The following is a 20091-nucleotide window of genomic DNA, read 5'->3' as shown; positions in this document are numbered from 1 at the left end:
CACCAGTCGTGTCGGCCCAAACTCGTAGAGAGTCCATTTTATTAATCAGACTACGCACATTCAAATGAAAGAAACGTAATCCATGAGAAGATTTGAGATCGTTGGGCATTTGTAATTGGGATAATGTTGGACCAGGGTTGGGGTGAACATTACCCGATAATAGAAGCAAGATGAAAAATAGCCATGATCTCCTTGCTTGGCCATCTGTGGTCGAACCTTTACAGCAGGTAGGCATTGCTCTGGCTGAATATCTCCCGTTCTCGTGCAGCCACAAGCAGCGTAATCCACGCGGGACATCACCGGAAGCGAGTACCGAATCACGAGAAAGTTCTCTCCAAGATATCCGAAGCATCGGGCCATGCTCATTAGGCGATACCGGAGCAGTCCCGGCATACAAAAGATACCATTGCGGCCATAGACAGAGCGCAGTCACCTCGAGCTCACTCTGGCCACTTTCAGCGGTGTCCTCAACGCCTAATGGTGCATCGATCCCCGATTTCCTCGAGGTCATGCAGCAGCACAGAAGAAGCACAAAGAGGGGTAAACTCATATTTAAGCGTTGTCTGGCCGCGTGCATCAAGAAAAATAGAAAAAATAAATAAAATAAATAAATATATATTCGAATAAGTAGCCTATGACTCTTTGATTAAACAGTGGAGGACAAAGGAAGAGAGCAAACATACACGTCTACACACATGCCGCCATCTTGAATTTCTTTTTGGTGCATTGCTGGCACCAAAGTGCAATCTCAGAGGACATATCTGGCCAGTAGCACCTTTGACGCACCAGCTGGGTAGTCCTTTCCACACCCTGGTGCCCGTGCTGCTGATGTAACTGCGTCAAAACCTCCTCCTTCATGGCCACCGGCAATAAAACCTGCAGGATTTCTTCCCCACCGTCCGGACGACTTACCCGACGGTACATTACACCTTCCTGCTCCACCAAGCGGTCCCACTGCCTAAGCATCGTGACCACCGGTTTTGGCAACTGCTTACGCTCCTCCGATGTTGGGAGTGCCTGTCGTCGCCAGAACCTTAAAAGTTCCCCAATATGTGGGTCAGCGCTCTGACCTGAACGCATATCTCCCAAGGGTGGATCTGGGAACACCGTCACCTGACTCACCTGGGCCACCGGTCCCCCTTTGGCTATCTGAGCTATCCTTTCTGGGATGGCCTGCCCTAGAACTAGACTTTGAATATCCTCCCTTATGGGTGGATTCTGTCTAGACAAGGCATCCGCATTCCTATTGCAGCGACCGGACCTATACTTGATCTCAAAATTGAAAGCAGCCAACTGGGCAGCCCAACGCTGTTCGGTGGCACCCAGCTTGGCTGTAAAAACATAGCTGAGAGGGTTGTTGTCTGTAAATACAATGCATCTGTGGCCCAACAGGTACTCCCTAAATTTTTCAGTCATGGCCCACTTGAGCGCCAAAAACTCCAATTTCATAGAGCTATAATTGTCCATATGGCGCTCAGTGGGCCGAAGACCACGACTAGCATATGCTATCGGCCTCACCCTTCCCCCCTGCTCTTGGGACAGGACTGCCCCTAGGCCCCCATAGCTGGCATCAACCTCCAGGACAAAAGGCAAGGAGAAATCAGCATATGCCAGCACCAGGGCCACAGACAAGTGCCGCTTCAACTCCTCAAAGCTCTGTTGACACTGTATAGACCAGGCGTCGGCAAAGTCCTGCTCTGAACAACGCCGATGTTTTGGATTTGCCAGCTTTGCTACCAGCCCATGCAGCGGGGCAGCTATTTTAGCAAATCCCTCTACAAACCGACGGTAATAGCTGGCAAATCCCAGAAAGGAACGCACTTCACCTACGGTAGTGGGACAACGCCATTGGGTCACTGCCTCAATCTTACTTGGGTCTGTAGCGACCCCTTCTGACGAGACCACATGACCCAAGTACTTAACCTCCCTCTGGAAAAATGAACACTTCCCCAATTTAGCCTTCAATCCCTCTCTCTGCAGACGACTCAGGACCACCTCCATCCGAGAGAGATGTTGATCCACCGAGGCCGAAAACACCACTATGTCATCGAGGTACAAAAGAAGGGACTGTCCCTGTTGATCACCGAACAGCCTTTGCATCAACCGCTGAAAGGTGCTAGGAGCATTACAAAGGCCAAAGGGCATCCTGTTCCACTCAAACAAGCCAAAAGGGGTACAGAAGGCTGTTTTGTATCTGTCCCCCTCCGTCACCGGTACCTGGTTATACCCACTGGCGAGATCCATGGTAGAAAACCATTGGGCCCCCGTCAGTGAGTCCAAGGTCTCCTCGATACGCGGTAACGGAAAAGCATCCTTCCTGGTGCTCGTGTTCAGCCTGCGGTAGTCTACACACAAGCGTAGACTACCATCCTTCTTTCTCACGAGCACGATAGGTGACGCATAGGGGCTACTGCTCTCCCTAATTATTTGTGCCTCAAGAAGCTGATTTATGTGCGCCTTCACAACCTCACACTCGGACGGAGGTATCCGTCGATGTCGCTGCCTAATGGGAGTATGGTCTACAAGGGGTATGTCGTGAGAGATAAGACCCGTGCACCCAAGGTCCCCCTCATGTGTAGAAAACACAGACTCATAACTTAACAGCAAGGCCCGAACTTTCGCTTGATCGGCCATTGGCAGTACAGACAGATCAAGAGAATTAATCTGGTCCCGTACTGGAGTAACACGGGCTGCCTGTACGCTTGCTGATACGGCTACCGGCTGGACCTCACTAACCCCCGAAGGCAAACTTACCACATCCACGCCTCTTAAAGTGCCAATAATAACTCGTGGATAAAGAACAATATCAGTCGTGCCGACATTTACCACCGGTATATATACTGTTCCCCGGACCACTCTCACCAAGGCAGAAGATGCCAACAAGCCTGCTGGGAGCCCGGCCTCTGGTGGCTCAAATAAAACTGCCCCACTGGAATACTGGGTTGAACAGGTAGCAGCTACTAGCTTTAATGTCCCCCCGGGAATACGGCTTACACGGCGACCCCGCACCCTAACTTGACCCTCAACGATTCCAGCAGACTTAAAGCCTCCCTGATGACAGTGTTGCAAGGCCTGCGTAATGAATGAGGGGGCTTGTGACACAGCCGGTAACTCAAAGAGAGCGGAGCCATGCTGGACAAAGAGCTCCCGGTAGCAGCGGCCTAAAACATTCATCCCCAAAACTCCAGGGACCTGGCCAGCCAACCCACCAGGAGGATCTCGCACCACCAGGACACCGCACCCCGAGAGCAACCGACCGCAAAGTTCGATATCTAACTCCAGGTATCCTATATACGGAATTGACAAACCATTCGCTGCTCGCAATTGCAACCACTGGCAGGAAAGGAGACGTTCTGGTCCCCAAGGCTTGAAATACGCAGAAAAACAACTTTCTGTGACAGTTGTCACCATGGAGCCAGTGTCCACTAAGCAAGACACAGGAACACCTCCCATGTGAACAACGAGCTGCGGACAAGCCGACACCAGACGAGCAAGTGAGCCTGGGCTAATCAAGTGATTTGAGCCCCTCCCTTCCCCAACCGAGCAGTGACTCACCAGCTCGGTGGGGATTAGTTTTCCGACGGCTGGTCTGACGGAGCCAGTCCACCCCCCCGTGGAGGGACCACCGGCCTGGTAGACTGAAACCGGGTAGCTCTACGCTCCCCCTCACACTCTCTTGCGAAATGACCTGGTTGTCTACACCGCCTACAGATAATGTGACTAAATCGCTGTACTCCACCCCCCGGTTGGGTTCTCTGAATATGGGCTAAACTTTGAGTAAGCTGATTTAACTGTTGTTGCTGCAATTTCATCATCTCCTTTAATTCACGCAACTCAGATGACCCTTCTAGAGTGCCAGCACCAGGCTGCGACTGTCCATGCACCCCATATTGTATGCAGTGTGCCGTTGGAACAGAATGGCTACGTCCTCTTGCACCCCCAGGGGTCCCCTCTCGCTCCCAACGAATTGCCTCACTACGCACTTCAAGTAATGTACTATTGGGGCTACGCCGAACTAACTGTTTTAACTCGCGTCTAAGTGTATTGTCGCTCACGTTTTCAACGAACTGATCGCGCAATAAGGCGCCAGCATTAGACATTTCATGTGGAGCCTGTTCTTTAACTTTCTCCCACAGGCTCATCAGGGCCAGGGAGAATTCCACAAGGGTCTCCCCCTCCTGCTGCCGCCTGGAGAAAAACAGTTCTTGTAACGCTACATATGATCGCGTACAACCATACAATTCGCGCAATGCTGCGATAATTTGGTCTGGGTCGTGCCGCTCAACCCCTGAACGATAACGAAGCTCTTCACGCGCCTCACCCTCTAAATGATCGATTAAAAAGAAGGCTTGGTCGACGGTAGACATATGGCGTGCCCTCATACAAGCACGTGCCTCCTCCACCCATTCATTTACGTCTATACCAGTCCTGCCATTAAATTTTGGGCACTTACGATCCCTCGGAATAAACACAAATCGCTCGGTGGAGCCGGTATCAGGGAGTAAGGGACTAACCGCTGGAGTCGGCGCAACGATAGGCGGATCAGCACCAGGAGCTGGCAGCACCGCTGGTGGCCCCTGGCGCAACCGCTCATTATCGGTCTGCAACTGAGCGACCAATGCCCGAAGCTCCTGCAATTCCTCCTCCATACCCCTTTATTTATTTATTTATTTTTTACCTGAGAGGGTGAAGGCCAAATCGAAGAAAGTGGGTACACCGCCCGAGCACTACTGGCCGCACAGGGTCGCCGTTGTCCTATTCCTACTAAAAAAAAAATAAAGGAAACACACCCTTCACACAACCAAAACTGGAAAAAGAAAATATATATCAAAAGCAAACAAAATATTATTCACATCTCTGTCCTACACCAGTGCAAGATCCTGCCGACTACGCCACAATGTGGCATGAGAAGAAACAAAACGTGACAGGCACAAAAGCCTAACTACTAAATAATTGCAGTTTTCAGAAACCCGACTACGCCACTCTGATAAATACACAGAGAATGATTGATACACTATATGAAGGCACACAAGTTGGTTGCACTAGTGAGGAACAGAGACATGAGTGTCATACAAAAGAATTCTTTATTACAAAAACATTAAAAGACAAAACATACCAGGCAAGACACTGCAGCAATTAACGATAAACCAAGTATGTTGTCAGAAGAGATGCAGTCATTCGAAAGTCAATACAGCAACACTAATCCAATAAAACATTACACTCAAAGGTTTTTGGCTGAGGACTAGAGACAAGGAATCGTACCACACCTTTGAGTACACTCTAATCACTCACACAAAGTCCGTGCGTCTCACTGCACACAACACCCAGTGTTCAAACCACCACAACACACGTAGGAAACTGGGGTGGATTCCTGGCTGCAGCCCTCAGCATCTAGCAAAAAGTGCAACACTCTCTCTCACACACCACACACACCGCAAAAGACAAATTAGACACATCACAGTTGGGTTATAAATCAAAACAAAACAAATAATGATAAAACAGAAAACACTAGAATTTCAAAGCAAATAATTTCAAAACAAAGAAAACAAGTAAATCAACAAACACTAGAATTTCACAGCAAATAACTTCAAAGCAAGATAATAACATTCATTCAGCTCGCATATAATAAACCATGCATATTAACTAAATAACGCACACACAGTAGGTAGTAGGACAACGGCGATCCCTCGCATTAAATTCCGATGACAACAGGCAAAGAAAAAGAATGAGCTCAAACTCCTTTAGAAGGGAAACACAATGGTTAATCACCCGCACAAAAACCCAATGCTCTCAACCCAAAAAGGGAGAAACTTACCCGATGATAGAAATCGCGTCAATTTCAGTCACAAACTCCTTTGTGAATTCGTTTTAGTCCTGCCGCGCCGCACTGAACTGGTTTGCCTATGTCTGAAACGAGCTACAAATAACACGCACTCTCCTAATCAATGCCTACAAACACAGTACCCGTCTCTTTCCATGATAAACTTACCCGACTATAGACTCAGTCAGTCACTCGGAACAAACTCTTAGATCGCTTGGTTTCGTTTTGATCCTGCAACGCCACACGCTGATTCACCCTTGCCTGAAACAAGCTAAAATGATACCGGCTCATCAGACTAATACTTAGCAGTTTCAACCTGTTACTGAGGTAACAGCTTACCAGAAGAAAGAGAGCGTCGTTTCAGAAGCGGGAAAAACTGGCATACAGCCGCAGTCACCATGCAAGTATGCTGGGAGCAAAGGGGAACCCCCGGGTCAATCGGAAATTACGTGTATCAACAAGAGTGATGATAGGCTATTTATGGCAGATCAAAATGATACGTCATTAATTAAAGAAAATTTATAGGCGGCGAGCTCGAGTTAACTTAAACAACATGGGAGGAGAACACCCGGTCACACATAGTAAAATGTGAATTTTCTTTAACAAAAATCACTATGAAAATGATTGTTTAATAAATAAATGTTGGATAAAATTACCTAGGACTTAAAGGAGCACTTCACCCATTTCAACATTAATCTTTATTGAAAGTGGGTCATATATGTAGTCGAAATGTAAAAGAAATTTTGAATTTGGTGCCCTCTTGACCGAGAAAAGACAGAAAATAACTTTAGGGCGCATTTGTGTGTAAGACCACAACTCCCAGAATGCACCACGTTGTACAGCTCCGCAAGCCACTCCCACTAATCCAGAACAGCGCAAAATCGCAAACATCAGAGAAATCACTCTTCCGTATACTCTACAGGGCTAACGTTAGCTGCCACCAGAGTTAGAAATTCATTTCACACAAAATGTATAGTTAGGACAGCAGTCACTCGGTGAGAACGTCAAGAGCGCGTAAGTTGTTTTTTCTTAATATACAGTTCTCCTGTTGCTCTGTTTACCATTTGTCAAGTAAGTAGGGCTATTTTCGATTCTTTGCTTCTTTGTAATTTTTATCTTCACTAAATATCTTTATTTTAATTAGTCGCGTTCCTATTTTGAATATCTGCCGTCTTAAGGGTTGGAGTCTGTTTGTTATTGTAGCACTTAAGTATTGCTGTTCATAACAGCTAGTTTCGATTTGGGCCATTGTCGGGATACTTGCTTTCGCTGTGCTAATTGCAAGGGCTGTTAAAGTAGATATAAATTAGAAGTAAATTCAGGTGAAAGCCAGGACAGCAGTCACTCGGTGAGAACGTCAAGAGCGCGTAAGTTGTTTTTTCTTAATATACAGTTCTCCTGTTGCTCTGTTTACCATTTGTCAAGTAAGTAGGGCTATTTTCGATTCTTTGCTTCTTTGTAATTTTTATCTTCACTAAATATCTTTATTTTAATTAGTCGCGTTCCTATTTTGAATATCTGCCGTCTTAAGGGTTGGAGTCTGTTTGTTATTGTAGCACTTAAGTATTGCTGTTCATAACAGCTAGTTTCGATTTGGGCCATTGTCGGGATACTTGCTTTCGCTGTGCTAATTGCAAGGGCTGTTAAAGTAGATATAAATTAGAAGTAAATTCAGGTGAAAGCCAGGACAGCAGTCACTCGGTGAGAACGTCAAGAGCGCGTAAGTTGTTTTTTCTTAATATACAGTTCTCCTGTTGCTCTGTTTACCATTTGTCAAGTAAGTAGGGCTATTTTCGATTCTTTGCTTCTTTGTAATTTTTATCTTCACTAAATATCTTTATTTTAATTAGTCGCGTTCCTATTTTGAATATCTGCCGTCTTAAGGGTTGGAGTCTGTTTGTTATTGTAGCACTTAAGTATTGCTGTTCATAACAGCTAGTTTCGATTTGGGCCATTGTCGGGATACTTGCTTTCGCTGTGCTACAGTTGAAACCAGATATTTACATACACTTCAGAAAAAAACACAAAAACTTTTATTTCTTTACTGTCATACATTAAATCAAAGTAAACTTTTTCTGTTTTAGATCAATAAATATTAACATATTTTTTGCATTTGTTAAATGTCAGAATCGAGTGAGGGATAATTTTTATGTAATTTTTTTATCACTTTCATCAAAGTCAGAAGTATACATACACTAAGTTTATTGTGTCTTTAAACAAAAAGAAAACTCCAGATGATTCCATTCTGAGCTTAAGAAGCTTCTGATAGGTTAATTGATTCCATTTGAGTTAATTGGTGGCACACCTGTGGATGCATATAAAGGCACACCTCAAACACAGAGTCTCTTTCTTTGACATCATGGGAAAATCAAGAGAAATCAACCAAGACATCAGGAAAAGAATTGTGGACCTCCACAAGTGTGGCTCATCCTTAGGTGCAATTTCCAGATGCCTGAAGGTCCCACGTTCATCTGTTCAGACAATAATACGCAAGTATAAAAAACATGGGAATGTACAACCATCATACCGCTCAGGAAGGAGACGGATTCTGAGTCCCAGAGAGGAACGTTTTTTGGTGCGAAATGTGCGAATCAATCCCAGGACAACAGCAAAAGACCTTGTGAAGATGCTAGCTGAAACTGGTAAGACGGTGTCATTATCCACAGTAAAACGAGTCCTGTACCACCATGAGCTAAAAGGTTACTCTGGGAGAAGAAAGCCATTACTTCAAAACCACCATAAAAAAGCCAGACTACAGTTTGCAACTGCACATGGAGACAAAAATCTTAATTTCTGGAGACATGTCCTGTGGTCTGATGAAACAAAAATTGAACTGTTCGGCCATAATGATAAACGGTATATTTGGAGGAAAAAGGGCGAAGCTTTGAAGCCTCAGAACACCATCCCAACTGTGAAGTATGGGGGTGGTAGTATAATGCTGTGGGGCTGCTTTGCTGCAGAAGGGACTGGTGCACTTCACAAAATAGATGGCATCATGAGAAAAGAAAATTTTGTGGATATATTGAAGCAACATCTGAAGACATCAGCCAGAAAGTTAAAGCTTGGGCGCAAATGGGTCTTCCAAATGGACAATGACCCCAAGCATACCTCCAAATTAGTTACAAAGTGGCTTAAGGAAAACAAAGTGAAGGTATTGGAGTGGCCATCACAAAGCCCTGATCTCAATCCCATAGAAAATTTGTGGGCGGCACTAAAAAGGCGAGTGCGAGCAAGAAGGCCTACAAACCTGACCCAGTTACACCAGTTCTGTCAAGAGGAGTGGGCCAAAATTCCAGCAAACTATTGTAGGAAGCTTGTGGAAGGATACCCAAAACGTTTGGCCCAAGTGAAACAGTTTCGGGGCAATTCTACCAAATACTAAGGAAGTGTATGTATACTTCTGACTTTGATGAAAGTGATAAAACAATTACATAAAAATTATCCCTCGCTCGATTCTGACATTTAACAAATGCAAAAAATATGATAATATTTATTGATCTAAAACAGAAAAAGTTTACTCTGATTTAATGTATGACAGTAAAGAAATAAAAGTTTTTGTGTTTATTTCTGAAGTGTATGTAAATATCTGGTTTCAACTGTAATTGCAAGGACTACCACAGCTGTTCTCACTCACGCCGGGTTCACACCGGACGCTGAAGCGACGCGGAACGGAAATTCACGCGCGGTCCGGCGCGTGCCTGTTCACACCAGACGCGTGTTCTTCGCGGAGGTCGACAAGCGCTTCTGCTCAGTTGTTTATTCAGAGCTATTTTTTTTTACATCATGGGTAAGTAAATAACCTCATAATATAAATACACCATGTTTCTGTAACCAAGAAGTTTGTGCCTCTCCCTCTCGTTGTTTCCCTGTTTGTTTGTGTGTTCGCATTTGTCACTCGCGGTATTTTAATTTGAAAATTGCTTTTATTTTGACAATTGACCGGATAGTCGAGTGTTTCTTGGTGTAACTTCCTTCCGGAATTGACGCGGATCACTCGCGGCTCGCGGAAAAAATAGACCAGACGCCGAAACTGGCGCTTCACGGCGCGTGCCGCCTGCGCCGCCCCGCGGCGCTCCGCGTCTGGTGTGAACGACACCATAGGTTAACATGGGCGCCGAAAGGAAGCGGCCTCCGTTCCGCGCCGCTTCCGCGGCGCTTCAGCGTCCGGTGTGAACCCGGCGTAAGACGATTGATAGCATTATTTCTATGTAGTGTGCGCGCTGTCGCGGAAGCGTCAGCGGAAGCATTCAGCTCTCGTGTTCAGCTCTCGTGTGAAGACCGACTCGGGTAAAGACCTGCGACTCTACCTGCGCGACTCCACCGAGCAAGGACACCTGCAAGGCACTTAAAGTATCTTCTTCACCCTTTCCTTTCCTACCTTTATCTTATTTCCCATTATCATTATGTGCTTTGAACACATTCCTGTTGTCTCTCGACAACGCTCTCTCACCACGCACAGAAGGCAGCGCAATACTGCTTATCTGCGCCCGTTTCTCTCATCCTCACACTCACCTCTCACTCTTTCTATGGGTCTATGGAATTGTCAATCAGCAGTCAATAAAGCTGACTTCATTCCAGCCTTTGCATCTCATTCTACTCTTAATATCTTGGGCTTGACTGAGACCTGGATCCGTCCAGAAGACTCAGCAACCCCTGCTGCTCTCTCTAACAACTTCTCTTTCTCTCACACACCTCGCCAGTCCGGGAGGGGTGGGGGTACTGGTCTTCTCATTTCTAACAATTGGAAATATTCACCTCTCTCTTCTCTATGCAATAACAAGTCATTTGAATATCATGCTATTACACTTACAACTCCCATGAAGATCCATATTGTAGTTATTTATCGCCCCCCAGGTCAACTGGGAAGCTTTGTAGAAGAGCTGGATGTGTTGCTGTCCTCTTTCCCTCAGGATGGCATCCCACTCGTAGTCTTTGGCGATTTCAACATTCACCTAGCGAAGCCGTATGCAACAGACTTCATCTCTCTCCTAGCCTCTTTCGATCTCAAACGGCTCATCACCACCGGTACTCACAAGTCAGGCAACCAACTGGACCTGGTTTACACACGCAACTGTATCACAGACAACATTTTGGTGAAACCTCTCCAAGTTTCAGATCATTTCCTCATTACTTTCAATCTACAACTCACTACCCATGCTCCACCAACCTCCCCGCCATTTACTTTCAGACGAAACCTGCGCTCACTTTCTCCATCCCATCTTTCCTCTGCTGTGTCATCTTCACTTCCCTCACCCTCACATTTCTCATCTCTGGATGTGAATACTGCAACGGATACTTTATGCTCCATCCTAACCTCTTCTTTAGACAATATCTGCCCTCTCTCCTCTAGGCCAGCACGCGCTACTCCCTCTAACCCCTGGTTATCTGAGGTTCTTCGTGAACACCGGACCGAACTCAGGGCAGCGGAGAGGAAATGGCGCAAATCAAAAGACACATCTGACCTCAGTAGGTATCAATCTCTGCTCTCTGCCTTCTCTGTTGATGTTCACGCCGCAAAATCTTCATATTTCCACAACAAGATCAACAGCGCCTCTAACACACGTTCACTGTTCAAGACATTCAATTCTCTCCTCTGTCCACCTCCACCACCACCCACCTCCTCTTTAACTGCTGATGATTTTGCTAACTTCTTCACTAACAAAACTACCACTATCAGCAGTCAGTTCTCAGCACAGGAACCCAGACTAACCTCTCCCACAGCCAATAACCTTCTCTCCTCCTTCACTCCACTAACCGAGGAAGAAGTATCTAAACTTCTCCTCTCCAGTCATCCTACCACCTGCCCTCTAGACCCCATCCCCTCACACCTTCTACAAGCCATCTCTCCCACACTTCTACCAGCTCTCACACACATTATCAACTCATCCCTCCACACTGGCATTTTCCCTACAGCATTTAAGCAGGCTCGGGTAACCCCTCTGCTTAAAAAATCAACATTAAACACATCACTTCTAGAGAACTACAGACCTGTCTCTCTCCTACCATTCATTGCAAAAACACTTGAACGAGTTGCTTTTAACCAAGTATCATCCTTCCTGTCTCTTAACAACCAGCTGGATGTCAACCAATCTGGCTTCAAGAAAGGACATTCAACTGAGACTGCATTGCTGTCAGTCACGGAAGCCCTGCGGGTCGCAAAAGCTGCTTCCAAATCATCAGTTCTCATTCTGCTGGACCTGTCTGCTGCCTTCGACACTGTGAATCATCAGATCCTCTTGTCCGCCCTCTCATCACTGGGCATCACTGGAACCTCCCTCAACTGGTTTGAGTCCTATCTCACAGGTAGGTCTTTCAAGGTCACATGGAGAGGTGAGGTATCCAAAGCACATCAACTGACCACAGGCGTTCCTCAGGGTTCAGTTCTCGGACCGCTCCTCTTCTCCATTTACACCACATCACTGGGACCCATCATACAGGCACATGGTTTCTCTTACCATTGCTATGCTGATGACACCCAGCTCTACCTCTCATTTCAACCAGATGATCCCACAGTAGCTGTACGGATCTCAAGCTGTCTGGCGGACATCTCGGCATGGATGAAGGAACATCACCTGCAGCTCAACCTGGCAAAGACTGAGCTTCTCGTCCTCCCTGCCAATCCGTCTCTACAGCACGACCTCACTATCCAGGTAGATTCATCCTCAATCACCCCATCAAGGTCGGTCAGAAATCTTGGAGTAATCTTTGATGATCAGCTGACCTTCACAGACCACATTACAAAGACAGCTCGATCATGCAGGTTTGCTATGCACAACATCAGGAAGATCAGGCCTTTCCTAACTGAGCATGCAACACAACTTCTCGTCCAGGCCCTGGTCATTTCTAGGCTTGATTACTGCAATGCTCTTCTGGCTGGACTTCCATCATGCGCAACTAAACCTCTACAAATGATCCAGAATGCTGCAGCTCGTCTGGTCTTCAACGAGCCCAAAAGGGCCCACGTCACTCCTCTGCTCATCTCTCTGCACTGGCTACCACTCGCTGCCCGCATCAAGTTCAAGGCTTTGACGCTTGCTTACAGATTGACCACAGGTTCAGCTCCCTCCTACTTCCACTCACTACTACAAGTCTACATCCCTACCAGAAGCCTACGATCGGTCAATGAGCGACGGCTCGTGGTACCATCACAGCGGGGCACAAAATCACTCTCCAGAACATTCTCATTCACGGTTCCAGGCTGGTGGAATGATCTCCCCACCCTCATCCGGAATGCAGAATCCCTGACAACATTCAAAAGTCAACTGAAAACTCATCTCTTCCGGGAGCACTTAACTTAAAAAAAAAAAAAAAAAAAAAAAAAATCCTTTCCTCTAAATCCTCGCTTGCCTGCCTTATGCTACTCCGAGCTATGGCTGAACTTTGTATTTTGAGCACTTCTTGCGTTGCTTTTGCCTCTTCACGATGACTCGCTTGGTTTAGTCCTCAGTTGTAAGTCGCTTTGGATAAAAGCGTCTGCTAAATGACTAAAATGTAAATGTAAAAAAAATGTAAATGTAAAATGTAGTTGGCTGTGGCGAGCAGGACGAGGGACGTGAGAGCGGCGCGAGGCCGGTGGCGTGAGTGATAATGAACGACACCTGTGAGACGCACCGGTCTCTCACCGAGGAGCGGACGCATAAAACGAGGAGCGACGACAGTCCAGATCGAGAGAGGAACAGGCCTGATTTTATGGTGTGTTTTGTTTCTGTTGTGTGTGGCCAGCATTGAGGGGCTGCTGGCTTATACTTTTGTTTTGTATTTGTTTATTTTACTATTAAAATGTTTAAATGTTCGCCGATTCCCGTCTCATTCTTCCCACAACAACGAACCCCGTTACATTGGCAAACTCATTAGCGAATTAGCAGCTACTCCTCGTTTGTATTTCTTTCTATATGGTGAATTATTGCATGATACCTGGATGTTCCAGTCAGAACATATGCGGTGCGACACTAGGATGGTTCACAACACAAACGTCCGTGTGCACAAAACTCCATGTCCGTGTCTACCTCTGACATTTCTTCTAGAAGGAATTGGCATTTTATAGATTCTTTGCAGCAGACAGACTCTAGCTCGGTGTCCATAGGCGCACAGTTACAGCACGAGCACCAGCAATTCGCTACAACGCGAGCAAGCCCGGGCTTCTCGTCTGCGCCGGGCTGGTCTCCTGCGGCGGCCGCTGCCGCAGCCGACGCCACCGCCTCTTGTTCCTCCATCAGCCTCAGCTGCTCTTCGCTATATTGTGGCTCGTATAAATAGCCACGAACATCAGTTTCGAGCAAAAGATTTTCAAAATCCTCGTCTTCCATATCGTGTGTCGTAAATTCAGGCATTATGGTAAATCTAACTCCTTGAGCGCTTGTTAGCTTAGCTTGCTGTCTTCCAAGCAAGATGGCGGATTAATAGTTTAGTTTCTTCAGGTTTAGTCCCACCCACTGATCTGTAATAGGCCGGTGGGGTGAGTGGGTCCCACGCCCTTGAATAATAATGAGCTAAAGGCTGTAGTTTTCTTAACCCTCTGGGGACCAGAAACGCGCGGGCGCGTTTTGCTCGTTTTTTTTCACATAGCAGAAAAATAGACTTAAAGTACTACCATCATTTCTGTTCATATAGAGTTAAGAAATATGAGAAAATAATCTGTTAAATGTCTACTTTTTTATGTGCCCACATACAATCGAAATAAAATATTGTGCTTTTGTAAAATAAAGAAAATAAACAGGGTGTGCGTTCTGCCTCTCAGTCACCGTGAACTTTTTTTCTAGAGCACGTCTCTAATCTTCAACACAACTCAGCTTATACTATTCACCCAGCCATAAGCAATATATCTTTTAAATCGTTTGAGTTTGTACTTTTAAATGATCCGATTCAAAACTAAAATTAATATTCTCCGTTTATGTTATCTATATAAAAAGAGAGACGTGTCAGCCCGTCTCATTATCGTTCTCTCAGCTGATTATCCCTGGTAATGTGACACGCCCACGGAGAGCACGCGCTATTCAAACGCAAATATGTGAAGCAACACATTGAGACGCGTGAACGCCCATAAACTCTGAAAACACACATTATTTTTTAGTCAGATTAATCTACTGTCGTCTTGCGCGGCTATATGAGGAACAATCCTGGGACATTTACCACTGGGTTTATTTTCACTGCGAGGATGAACAGATTCAGCTGAGAAGTAAGTGTTTTTTGCAAGTGCTTTGTTCTAATCGCGATATAGAATAACGTAGTGTCTGTAAACGGAAAAATAGCGTACTGTTAAATGTGAATCATGTTTGTGTGTGTGTGTGTGTGTGTGTGTGTGTGTGTGTGTGTGTGTGTGTGAATGAATGAATGAATGAACGCACAGATACGCACTGTTACAGACTAAATAACATTTCGTTGACTCGTTTTGGATAAAGTTTTTACTCTAAAATAGACATCAAATAAGCTTTTTTTAGGAGTTTCTGCTCATATGTTAAATATATAGTATGTTTTGTCAATAAACTAATCAACTAAGATGTTTTAGTGTTTGTTCAAGCTATCAAAATAATGAATCCTCAACTTTGAAATATGTATGATCAAACTAAGACATTTATGGAGAAAGACAATTTTCTTTTCAAGATGTTTCCAACTCTAACTTTGAACTTTGAACTGAAATAAAACCATGTCTATACGGTGAAGGGTGTGTGATAGAAGTGTCCAGACTTATGCACCCTGTATTTTCCTTATATAAATCCAAACAATCTAAAAGCCATTCTTTTTTAAATCTCCTCATTCTTTGTGCAAGGCTCCTGTAATGATATGGCCTGATAGCACCTAATAGGGCCATTATGGGGAGGGTCTTTGTCTTTCTCAGGTGTGAAATTCCACACATATTAATGAGAGACCACGCCTCCTCGCATAAAGCTTTCTCAAACAAAACACGTCATTAAAAATGTAAAAGACTTTATTGACTTATCTGAATGAGTAGTCAGGATGATTCTCACATAGTTTTGGAGCAAATATTCTAGGCTATGTGATACAATTTTCAAAAGTCTTGTGAAGAAATAATCAATATGTGTTTTGTGGTCTTATTTCAGCAACTTTCATTTTTATTTTTTTCAATAACCACGCATAAACATTATTCTATTAAAAATACAAACATGTACATACATGTTGCTCACTCATCATGGTAGCCAAGTTTGTGCTATATAGAGTGAATTTACACCTTTGCCATTAACATGTTTATAAATAACTGAAAAAAGCACAAATGTCAGTGCATGTCAAAACATCCCAAGGGCCCCAAAAACACTCTGGTCCCCAGAGGGTTAATATGCAATGAAATTTATCTTCCGTCCTATCGTGACGCAAAATGACGATATTTACGTCACGATAGGACGGAAGTAAAACACTTAAATCCTTTTTTCTCCCATCTCAGAAAAAAAACAAGCAGAATTCCACCATCATTATAATATATGACTGGGTTTCTAACAATACAAACCTTAATGCAAATGGGTGAAGTGACCCTTTAATGTTACAGTACACAGCTCAATGATGCTAGATGGTCTCAGAACTCACTTATGATCTGCGTCATGATTCCCCTAGTGTTTTATTAAACACGTTTAAAAATATGTTCATCAGAAAATAGTAAACTTAAAAATAGTATACAAAATGCTTGACATTGTCATTAATTTAAAAGGCTTGAACAGGCATCACACATATTATAACATATTTTCAAAATTTGAGATGACATGCAATCAGACTCAAATTTAATTGAGACGAACCCCAACACAAACCTGGAGTCCTGTGGGCCTTCCACGCTTGCACAACACGGTCAACTCCAAGCCGAGCCAACGGGCATGGCAAGGATGACACACAGAATTTGGACATGCTGTCCTCCATATCCAACGCCTCCTGATCCACCAGTTGGACCAATGCCACTTTCAAAGGGTAGTTCACAATTTCAGGCCAAATTCTTTCAATAGTGTGATTCTGTCAAAGCAAAATATAAAATACTTATTTAGATGCTTTACACAGAGAATACTGTCTGACAATAGCTGATTTCAACACAACACAATTATCACCAACCTTTAGCTTTCCATTACGAATAAATACAAGCATAAGGAATTAATTAAAAGGGTGACTGACATTAAAATCATTGAAACTTACAAATTACAATCAGGGTGTGTGCATATTTTGCTCAACTGTATTCATTGCAATTCAGTTTTCCAAATGAGTCACGTTTGTTGATGGTGTTTGCATATATGGTGGCCTCTCTGAGTTGTGGCGGTGGCCGGCCAATTTCTCCTGCATGTAAAGAGTAAGGTAGGACTCCTTCCCATGGTCCACTCTTACCTGGTCCCACATCTTATACTCCATCACTGCACTTCTGCAAGAAAAGATAAGATTGCCAATTCTCTGACAGCAGTATGGAGTCTGTTAGTGTCACCTTTAGCTGAAAGATATCTAGTACGTCTTATGTTGTCAGGGAGTGGGGAGGTAATCTGAGTGTTGACTGGCTACTTAAAAGGCAGAATAGCTGCAACAATTATTTGATTAGATGAACCCCAAAAAACTTTGATTATCGATTAAACATTTCAGTCCTTCACTAATTCCTGCATCTTAATTGTAATTGTTTGCTGTTTTTATTATAAATTAATTATACTAAACTTTTAAAACTACTTTTTAAAAATAATGCTAACCTCATAATCCAATTAATTATTCGTATAGATAAAAATTGCATTCCTGACATTCACAGATATTGTAAGGCCTGAAAATTGGACAATTTGATTTTAAGGTTTTAAAGGATCTGTATAAACAGTGTTTAAGCAAATCATGAATTGGGATGATTTCCAGAAGCTGGTTCTTATTTTGACAAAGTTTTTTTTGGTGTTTTGGGTACATTGAAAAGGTGGTTTAAAATACCTGTAAATATCATGGTGATGTTGTTCTTCACAGGCATTGTTGATTTTCCAACAGTTTTGCTGGAGAAGCGAGAACTATAGACACCAAACACACCAAACATAACCATTTTTTCATTCTGGTCTATGTGTACTTTGTGTCCCACATAGCCTGCATTATATGGAACAGGATTAAGGTTCCTGGCTCCCTTAAAAACAGACAAAAAAGAACATCAGTACATCATTACATAGTAAACCATACTGAAATCAAAGAAAAAAGCACATTGATGTAAAGCTTTAGACATAACCACCTAGTAAACGGTAGCAAATACATTTAAACCCTCCTGCAACCTACTCTTACAGCCAAACAACATAATAACACCTGAGCAACCACTGTCACTTGATTATCATACTGATTGAAAACAATACTGCAAGAAATACCACTATTACAATACACTACACTTACTGCTAATATTCATAGCACTAAGCACTACTCCTGCTACAGCGACTACCTCTCAATGTGTCTCTGTAATGCTGAAATGTATCATGTAATTGAGTTTTTTCACCTTTTGTCAATTAGTAGTTTAATTATTGATTTGCTGCTTATTATTTATTTGACCATTTATTATTTACCTTATGTATATGTTAATGTTGATCAATATTCATGCTATATTATTGTAAATTGTAATTCATCTGTCTAAAATCTCCATGTCGGTCCTGCATTTGAGAGAGATACACACATGAATGGCAGTAATAGTCAATGAACAATTAACTGGGTTAATGTATTTTAGCATAAAGAAAATCTTATATAACATTTACCTTTAAAGTCTTTATAAAGTTTGCTCGACATTGATATTGTGTAGTTTGTGCTCCTCCATCAGCAGCTGCAGTTTCTCTCAGCTGTATCAGTGCAGTCACTGTGACGTCTGACTGACAGTCGTTTTTGTACGACTCTTTATCACTGTGTGAACACCCATTTACTGTTGATATAGTGATAACTCTGACAGTAATAATCTCCTGTATCTTCAGTCTGGACTCCACTGATGGTCAGAGTAAAATCAGTTCTAGATCCACTGCCACTGAATCTAGATGGAGTGTTTGAAACTCTTTGGTTTGCAGAATGAATCAGGAGTTTAGGAGCTTCTCCAGGTTTCTGTGAGTACCAGGCCATACAAGTATATGAACCTGGACAGCGATTGCTCACTACTGTGTTTGTTTTGCAGTTTATCGAGACTGATTCACCAATTGTAACCGTTTTTACAGAAGGAGTCTGAGTCACAGTCACCTGTCCACTGAAACCTATGAGAAAAAGCAGGATATATTTAACACTTATTTTTAATGATATTATAATAATTTAATGTGAAAATTTCTTCAAATGTTTTACCTTATATTTGTATATTAAAATGACCAAAACAACAATGGCATATTATATTTATATTAAAAAGTAACAACCTTGAATAAACAGTGCAATGGTCCAGATGAAGATGATGATGTTGTTCATAGTTGTAGTTTAGTCTTGTGTGATGATGAAGAGTGTGTTGTGTTCTGCTCTCAGTCATGAAGTGTTAAACTCACAGCACTATAAACACTCTCAGAGCACTGAAGCATGTGCTGACAATGCAAAGAAGTGGGCAGGATTTACAACAGCTTGTGCTGAGAACAAACTCATATACACTCTACATAGAAGATTTTACTCAGAATAATGTTATTCAACCATTAAGTGATTAACTGTACATATTTATTAATTGTGAATATTTTTGCTTATGTTTGTCAGGCTGATAAGACACTAGGGTTTGTCTGGAGAATCATTTTAAACATATTTTGTCAAACTCAGAAATTTCTCTTTATGAGTACAGTCATGTGCTACACCTTTAAAAGCATGTTAACTATGAGAAATCAAGAACTAAATAAATAAGTTTTACTATATCTAGAGGAATCAAAAATAGTCCATTATGGTCTTTGGAATCAATGTTGACATGTTGCTCTCTGGGAAATATTTTCATGTTGCACAATTTCCACATGCATGAAGTCCATCACGACTCATAATAATAATAATAATAATAATAATTCATTACATTTATATAGCGCTTTTCTCAACACTCAAAGCGCTTCACATGGAAGGGGGAATCTCCTCAACCACCACCAGTGTGCAGCTCCACCTGATGATGCGACGGCAGCCATATTGCGCCAGAACGCCCACCACACACCAGCTTACTGGTGGAGAGGAGACAGTGATGAAGCCAATCAGTGTATATATATATGGGGATGATTAGAAGGCCATGATGGACAGAGGCCACTGGGCAAATTTGGCCAGGATGCCGGGGTTACAGCCCTACTCTTTCGAAAGACATCCTGGGATTTTTAATGACCAAAGAGAGTCAGGGCCTCGGTTTAATGTCTCATCCGAAGGAC

General features: G+C 43.4%; 1 protein-coding gene and 1 gene segment (V, D, J or C); both read right to left on the bottom strand.

Moving 5' to 3' along the window:
* Positions 1–687: 687 nt before the first annotated feature.
* LOC130083225 (retrovirus-related Pol polyprotein from transposon opus) lies at positions 688–4537 on the bottom strand. The gene has a single exon (XM_056248283.1). It carries the CDS (start codon positions 3451–3453, stop codon positions 688–690), a length of 2766 nt encoding a protein of 921 aa, XP_056104258.1. The 5' UTR covers positions 3454–4537.
* A 13840-nt stretch (positions 4538–18377) lies between these two features.
* On the bottom strand, positions 18378–19218 carry LOC130083284 (Ig kappa chain V region 3547-like). The segment is given in 2 exon segments: positions 18378–18978; positions 19132–19218. Coding segments are annotated over 2 exon segments (390 nt in total).
* Between the last annotated feature and the right edge of the window lie 873 nt (positions 19219–20091).

Source organism: Rhinichthys klamathensis, unplaced genomic scaffold (assembly GCF_029890125.1).
Source record: "Rhinichthys klamathensis goyatoka isolate OS25496 unplaced genomic scaffold, OSU_Roscu_1.1 h1tg000054l_1, whole genome shotgun sequence".
NCBI lineage: Eukaryota > Metazoa > Chordata > Actinopteri > Cypriniformes > Leuciscidae > Rhinichthys > Rhinichthys klamathensis.
Note: the sequence above shows the minus strand (reverse complement) of the source record. Positions and strands in the feature narration are given on the sequence as shown.